We start from the raw sequence: 8210 nt of genomic DNA on the forward strand, positions 1-8210 counted from the left end.
GGTTTCAGGGTTATTTGCAGGGTTCTTACACATTTAGCTATTTATTTAAAGTATTTAAATTACAAACAGACCCTGTATCAAGTCTTACAATTGAATCAAATATAAATTACATTTAATCATATTTGTCTATCTACTGGTTATATATCTAGCGTTTGCTCAGTAACCGGTATATTAATTATGATCAATAATATGGTTAAACAGCAGCTTACCGTCACCTCCCCACTGCGCTCTCCCAGCCTGAAGAAAATGAGCCGTCACCGGTTTTGCTGCCGCTGGAGCCGCCTCTCCTCTTCCTCCAACAACAAATAAATATATTAAAATATTCCAAATGTCTAAATCCACACTGTTGTCCCGTTTGTTGTCTAGTCCGTGTTGTGTCGCTGTCGCTGCTTTTGTTTTTCCCGGGGCAAAATTTATGACGTCGCGCCACAATCAGGAAGTGCTTTGAAGGCCAGACCGTCCCATTTACCAACGGTGGAGGATCCTCCGGAGGACGCGGCCTCCTGAGACCGCGTAGGCTGCGTCCTCCGAAGGATGCAGACCCTGAATTGGGACACAGCTTAGGTCTTTTATTTTGAAAATACATCCGAGTGTGGTCAGGTGACTAGTCATGGATAATGTCATGTGACCTGTTCATGTAAACATGGCGACCGGACGAAACACGACGTTTGCTCTAAGAAGTTTTATGCCCGTTAAAAATGTAATTTTACTCGCATTGTGTTTATGCGCATCTGCTGAAATACGAACCGCTGTTATTGACAAACAAACCGGGCAGTTATCCGTCCTAGAAGGGTTTCGAAAAGATTTTGTGGCCTGGGCGAACTTCACTGACGACATTAAAAACTCAGGGTGAGTGATGAGGAAACAAATGTAAAGCTGAGAAGGACAATTTTATAAACGGTATCAAATGCAGTGTTGCTCAAAAATGCTCAGATCTAACAACACAAAGTGTAGTGTCAAAAATCATACGTTACATGTACTATTTTAGTTTCTTGGCAAATTAATGTTACTGCTACTTAAACACAGCACGAATGCGTACATCTGATATAACACAATAAATGCAAGGAAAGGGAAAGTTGGGAATGCATTCGTTCACCTAATCTGCTCACATAGTTTTATCCTTTTCATTTAATTTTATGTATCTTGTTTCAGCTGGTCCTTCTTAGAGGTCACTACGAGCAGTCAGTACAATGACAGCATCCAGGCTTATGCTGCTGGTGCAGTGGAGGCTGCCGTCACATCTCAAGTCAGTTTAAACTTGATTCAATCAGAAGTCCTCCAAATGTTTTGGTTACTCTAATCAGTCTTAAAAACTGTTCGTTTCTGTTTTAGCTCATCTATAAACACTGGATGAACACCCTGATGGACTACTGTGGGCCCTTCACCTCACAGTCTGGGTACTGCAAGCGCCTCAAAGCTTTCATCACAACCAATATGCAATGGGTTCAGGAGCAAATACAGAAGCAACCAAATTCGCCCTACTGGTATCAGGTTCATCTGGCACTGCTGCAGCTGAAAGGTCTGGAGGACAGCTACAATGAGGAGCTATCATTTCCAACAGGACCCTTCTCCTTCAACCCATTTGGCTTTCTGTAAGAAATGTCCTTAATGTTAATCCTCTGACTCTGCACTGCTCCAGAAATGATAAATGTTGTTACTGTTGCTTAATATGTTTCACTTCTGCTGTGTTCAATCAGACTGTTCCAACTGGGCGGGGATCTTGAGGACTTGGAATCAGCACTGAATAAATCGAGCCAAACTAGACCGCTTGGATCTGGTTCCTGCTCTGCTCTGATTAAGTTGTTGCCAAATAACAAAGAACTACTGGTGTCACATGACACCTGGAACACCTACCAGTCCATGCTGCGCATCATGAAGAAATACATCTTTGCTTTTAAAGTGTCTCCTTTAGGTAATTAATGATGCAAGTGTGTTTCCCGTTGAACAGTCTGTCTCAGACAGTTTTCACATACAGACAGTATGGAAAATATTTGTGTTTGTTAATGAGTTAGATGAGTAGATTAATACAGCTTTTGTACCTGTATAATGCATATGGAGGTATATAGCCAGCAGCTGGTTAGCTTAGCTCAACATACAGGGTGAAAACAGGTTACCTGGCTTTGCCCAAATGTAACAAACTATTGACTCAATCTGAGCCTTAGCTATTATATGTGAACACTGGTTAGTCTGACTTGATTAAGTGCTCTGTTTTATGTTTTTAAGATAATGATCTTCTTCCTGGAGCGACTCAGGCATTCTCATCATATCCTGCTTCTATCTTCTCTGGAGATGATTTTTATATCCTAAGCAGTGGCTTGGTGAGACTTTTTTGTACTTCATGTTAAACATTAAACAGCTGGATCTGTAATTGTCATTTATTACATTTGATACATTTTGTGTTTGCAGGTTACTTTGGAAACCACCATTGGCAACAGCAACCCTGCTCTCTGGAAGTTTGTTCAGCCCTCTGGAACAGTCATGGAGTGGCTAAGGAACATTATTGCTAACAGACTGGCCACTACTGGCAAGCAGTGGGCAGAGATATTCAGCAAGTACAACAGTGGAACGTGAGTTTTGAACATGAAAAATGAGACATTGTTCATGATTCAAGTTGTTTTGTCTTGTGCTCAGCATTCCTATAGATTGTAAGAAAAGATTTTGTTTTATACGGGGCTAAACATGCTGAGTGATAAGAGTAGATGAAGACTATTTATAATCAATTTTCACACAAGAGGTCAGTTGTGGTATACAGCTGTAATGGGTCATTAGGCTCATCATGAGTGTTTGCTGTGAAATGCTAAATCAATTACTGGAACATCAGTTACTTGGATCTAGGTTAAAGGTTGTGTGTATGTATGTGTGTGCATTGTAGGTATAACAACCAATGGATGATTGTGGACTATAATCACTTCATTCCCGGGAAGACTGACATTAAAGAGGAGCTCTTTGTTGTGTTGGAGCAGATTCCGTAAGTCCTTGCTCTCACACTTAACTAAAAAACTGATAGAATTCAATATGTCTTCTTCTTGCTTGAAACAAATGACAAATGATTTACTTGAGCATCTCTTATCTTGCAATGCTGCAGGGGACTCATTATCTACACTGATAAAACTCAGGAACTGCTGAAGAAAGGGTACTGGGCAAGTTACAACATAGCGTGAGTGTCCAGTCTGGAAACATTAAACTATTTGTATTTGCTTTATATGAAAATTTATTTTGTACATTTGTATTCATATGAAGGTACTACGTGGATATATTTAATGCCAGTGGCTGCAATGAGCTGGTTGAGAAGTTTGGTCCCTGGTTCTCTCTAGACCAGAATCCTAGGGCTCAGATATTCAGGCGAGACCAGACAGATGTTATAGATGTAGACTCCATGGTCCGTCTCATGAGGTAAGGTCTGTGTGACACAGACAGGTTTGGAGGTGATACATTCCATTGCTTGCTAGTACCAGAACATAACCAAATTATATTTTACAGATTATTCTGTGAAAAAATCCCAAAATTCATGAGAAGTGCTGCTTTGTTCCCCAGGTACAATAACTTTAAGGAAGATCCACTATCACAGTGTGAAGGCTGTAATCCTCCTGCGAATGGAGAGAACGCTATCTCAGCCCGTTCAGACCTGAACCCAGCTAATGGAACATATCCATTTGGTGCCTTAAGGCAGAGACAACATGGAGGAACAGACATGAAGGTTTTTCTAATACTCATTTTTGCCCATTCATCATGTCATTCTAGCTGTTTTTCTGTTTGCCTTTGTCAGTGAGGCATATTAATGTGTACCGACTGTATTTTGTGCAGCTGACCTCTTATGAGATGTACCGAGAGTATGGCATGCTGGCTGTGAGTGGGCCAACCTGGGACCAGTTGCCACCGTTCCAGTGGAGCACTTCCCCCTACAAAGACTTGCTCCACATGGGTCACCCTGATACTTGGGCCTTTAAACCTATCAAAGTCACATGGACAAATTAATTGTTATGATGGTGTGTGTGTGTATATAGATGACATAAATGTAAATAGTGCAGGCTGGGCTGTTTTGGCAAAGGGAAATACAATAGTTATGATTAAACAAAATGCTGATAATATACTGGATCCACTGCATTGGTCATGTAAACACAGATGATTACAAATAACTAAATGTGGCTCAATATGATCAAAGATTAACAATTACTTTAAAGTGCAATAATCTAAATTTGATTTGTTTTGTATTTAATTCTAACGACTACTGCCTTATTAGGTTGTAAATTATTTGGAGAAATCACCCAACACCTATTGTGGTGCTGATGCAAACTTACTGTCTGTTGTGTTACAAATGTTTTACTCATGATTTATTTTAGAATAAATGCATTTTTATGAGCTTTGTATTTTTGACTGACTTAATAAATAATTTCCCGGTCATTTATGTATTTCTTTTTTATTTAAATACAGCGTTTTCAGGTACAAAATCAACTAGTACACAAAAGGTTGAATAAGCACATGCAAAGCTCTTGCTGCACTCATATGTGTGCACTCATATCCAACCACTCTGTTAAATGTAAAAATTGGCAAACTAAATCTCTAGAAAAGGGCTTTTCCTGAAGAAAATGCAAGTTTGATTGCTGCAGCTGAAGCATTGCTTTGAATGCTGATGTTAAAGATTGCTCTGAATTGCTGGAGAATCAGAGCAATTCAGTCAATGGATGCTGAAGATACGCTGCGCCAAAAAACGTACGGAAGAAGAAGAAGAAGAATAAAGAGGGTGAAGAACAAGCAACGGCAATCAAACTAAATATTCTTGCATGGTTTAAAGTCCTTCAGCTTCAGCGCCCGCCTGCTCCTCAGTCAGTCGTGTGACACACTTCCCGGTTGTCGTCATAGTAGTGTGGTGTCGTAAACCGACGGCGCTGTCGTGGTGGTGTTGTTGTCCTGTTCGTTCATGAACTGAAATGTATACTCACTAAATGTCGAAGTCTTGTCAAAGTATTTTACCCAAACCGGCGACGTGACTGGAGAAGAATTGTTTTAAGGTATGAAATAATGTTTGTGCTCGTTGGTTAGCCGCATCATCTGTTAGCCAATGAGGTGGTTATCTGTCACTGTCGAACAAGTTACACGCCAGCTGTTATGTTAATGCCATCGGTCCGATTGCATGCACTCGTTCTTTGCAAAAGATTTTCGTGATTATACTGAACTATAGGAGCCACGTTTTGCGCTAACACGCAACAAATGGAAACTTGGATCAAGTTGTTTGTTGATTGTTTAGTTCTGATGTGTCGAAGGTATATCCAGAAACTAGAGACATATGAAGATGTGGAATACCATTCTTAATCTCGTGGTCAAGCGATTGGAACGCGATATAAGAAATTATAATGTAACCAACCCCTTTATATCCATGAAGACTTCTTAAAAAAAACAAAAACCTCAAAAATGTTCAACCTGCCAAAAAGTGATTGAGGCCTCTGCTGTGAGCCCAGGAGTTTATTTCTGGTCAGAAATGTCAACATTTCAGATTTCAGGTCTATCATATTATTTCCCTAGAAGGAGATCTTTCAAATGCGACATGCAAAACATATTTACAGACCTCTGTAAAGGAAGCAAGCATAATCTAAAATTTGGCCAATGAAGAAGCAGCAAAATAAAGAGTGTAGCACCAACTCATTTGTGAATCATCTCAACAGATTCAGAAAAAAACTAAGATTAAAAAAACTGTTAGACAAGTTGTAAAGAAAATGCAAGATTATTGATGCTACTATTTGATGCTACTATTTGATGCTATGTTTTCAAAAAGTGATACCTTGGTCTTGGTCTCCATTGATGGATTAGCAACTTATGAGGGAAACATTTCAGCAAGTTCTTTAAGACAAAAATTTTTTGTTGCTTGTTTAAAGTCTTCACAAATAAATCTACACTTTTGTGATACAAAAAAGTTGAACATGGACTAGGACATTTACCTTGTTAGTTTCAGTACAAAATGCACAATAATTTAAAGTTAGGTGTGTGGATTTCTGAAGATAAATAGGTCCTTAACAAATAACAATAAACTAAGAAATAAGAATATAGAAGAAAAGACAGAGTCTGCTCTCATAGGTCTAAAAAAGGTGCTGTGATGGAAAACGTTGTCAGTGGTGAAGTGCCCCTCTCCTCTTTACAGCTTGCCATATCCCACCTGTATGTGAAGGCTATGATGGGTTTCTGGCAGCCAGTGACCAACCTTAGAGATTATGTCTCCCAGAACCCTCCAGGAGCAACCTTTTTCTTATGCCTGTTGACTCTGGCTGTCACATTCATCTGCCTCAGCTCTTACAGCCACACTCACACTCTGCCTAACCCTGACACAGTAAAGGTAAGGATGCAATCTTCTTTTTTCAGATTGGTATGTTGGACCATGTTAATCCACATACTGAATGCATGCTTGTATTTTTCTCTCCTTACCATTATTTAGGTATAGTTAAACTGTGTTCTTCTTGTAGGACTGGAACCACATATTGTCATCCTTGTCCCAATTCCAACTGTGTGTAAAAGCAAATTCAAGTTCATCTGAGGTGATTTCCTCCGTTCCCACCCCTCCGCCTGAGCAGGATGATAATGGAAATACATCAGTTAACTCGACAAAGAGTGCTTCTTCCATGGCCTATTTGCATCTCAAGGTTCCTTTGACTCTGACCCCCGGCTCACCAAGTGCCTCGTTGAAAGAATTCAGTTTACGCACCACCTTGACAGCCAGTCAACTACTTCTTGGAGGTTAGTTTAACACTGGAAATGATTTGGTATTAAATAAAATGGTAAAAAAACACATTAGTATAAATGCATATATCCATACATTCTGTGTCTAAATATTTTACTCACCAGGCAAAGAAACAGTTAATTTGACCCTAGAGTTTTTGACTGGAAACAGTAACCACACCTGCCTCAGTATAAGTGCCCCAGCACACCTCCTGCCAATGAGTCTGTGAGTTCTTTAACACCATAACGTCTGCACTGTTAGGTGTTGTTAATTTAATTTACTAATTACTAAGTAACCTTTAAAATTGACTCTTGATATTTTTTTTTTATGGTCGTGCTCTAGGCTTCCTCCGGAGTGCCCTGCATCAGAGAAAAACATTCCATCTATCCTCGTGGAGGCAACCAACCAGCTGCCAACAGCATCACAAACCTGTAGCACTCTGTACTTCAGGAATGACCCTACACTTACAGTCATGTTAACACAGGTATAGTGTGTCCAACATCAGCACCTAAACTTTCTTAGCCATACAATACATTCACTCTTTTTTAAAATGCTCTTCCATCCTGCAGGAGGAGCAGAGCGTGGCAGTGCGACATCTGTTGGAAGTCAGTGTGTGTCTGCTTGGAATTTGTTTAATACTCTGCTTAACTGCTAGTCTGACACAGTCACTCACACGCCGCTACCACTGGACTGGACTAGACCTACAAAATGTAAGTCTTTCCCAATATTACTATATATGCTTTAACCTCTTTACTTTAATCACTGTTTTTGTGCACCACGTGTAGATGTCCGTCATTTTGAGACTGATGAAATCTAACTGCTTTGATTTGTTTGCAGGAGCCCTTAATTGATAGCTGATCTCCATCTAGAAGTGAGGAGCACTAAGAACTTGTGCGTAATGTCTTCTATTCCTCTTAATAGGAGGCTCTATTAAGTCTAAATGACTAATTATTTATGTAAGCTTGAGCTTCAAGCATGGCTCATACTGTGGGCTAAAGTTGGGATAATTCATTCTCTGTCATCAATTATGAACATTATAACCTGTCTTATAAGTTATGTTTGTAATACCGAATACTTGAAACAGCTATTTAGGCTATGCATGAAACAACCCATTAGAACTCAATACGTTGAGATAAAATTTCCTGACCAAAAATTGAAGAGGTAACAGACTGTATTCCTATCTGCACATGTATATATGTTTTCATTGATTTTCTAGGACCAAAGGTCTTTGATTGTATTAGACAAGTTTACATATGACAGCTCATTGAATCCAGATGTAACGCAATGTATAGACCTTGACTTGTAATGATTATTAAAATTGCTATAATACATTTCATTGTTAATGTAAGATGAATGACAAGAAGTTAACAGGCTGTGACACAGTAAAAATGTGTTCATAGTACTGATGTCCTGTAGAGTTGTATGCAGCTCAAATGCTGTCTGCAGCCTTCCTGTTTTTTGAAATTGGTTTAGAAGGAATAAATTGTTTATTTTGGGATTCTAA

General features: G+C 39.3%; 2 protein-coding genes across 2 annotated transcripts; both read left to right on the forward strand.

Annotated features, from left to right (window-relative positions):
• Positions 1-600: 600 nt before the first annotated feature.
• Positions 601-4405, forward strand: plbd2 (phospholipase B domain containing 2). Its single transcript, XM_028414211.1, has 11 exons — positions 601-849; positions 1153-1246; positions 1333-1592; positions 1698-1912; positions 2224-2318; positions 2407-2567; positions 2873-2968; positions 3086-3157; positions 3241-3393; positions 3535-3697; positions 3805-4405. Exons 1-11 carry the CDS (start codon positions 644-646, stop codon positions 3973-3975), a joined length of 1686 nt encoding a protein of 561 aa, XP_028270012.1. The 5' UTR covers positions 601-643; the 3' UTR covers positions 3976-4405.
• A 453-nt stretch (positions 4406-4858) lies between these two features.
• Positions 4859-8210, forward strand: LOC114441557 (transmembrane protein 248). The gene is made up of 7 exons (XM_028414540.1): positions 4859-5009; positions 6134-6325; positions 6453-6723; positions 6832-6931; positions 7049-7190; positions 7276-7416; positions 7544-8210. The coding sequence occupies exons 2-7, from the start codon at positions 6164-6166 to the stop codon at positions 7562-7564; spliced, it is 837 nt and encodes a 278-aa protein (XP_028270341.1). The 5' UTR covers positions 4859-5009; positions 6134-6163; the 3' UTR covers positions 7565-8210.

Source organism: Parambassis ranga, chromosome 9 (assembly GCF_900634625.1).
Source record: "Parambassis ranga chromosome 9, fParRan2.1, whole genome shotgun sequence".
NCBI lineage: Eukaryota > Metazoa > Chordata > Actinopteri > Ambassidae > Parambassis > Parambassis ranga.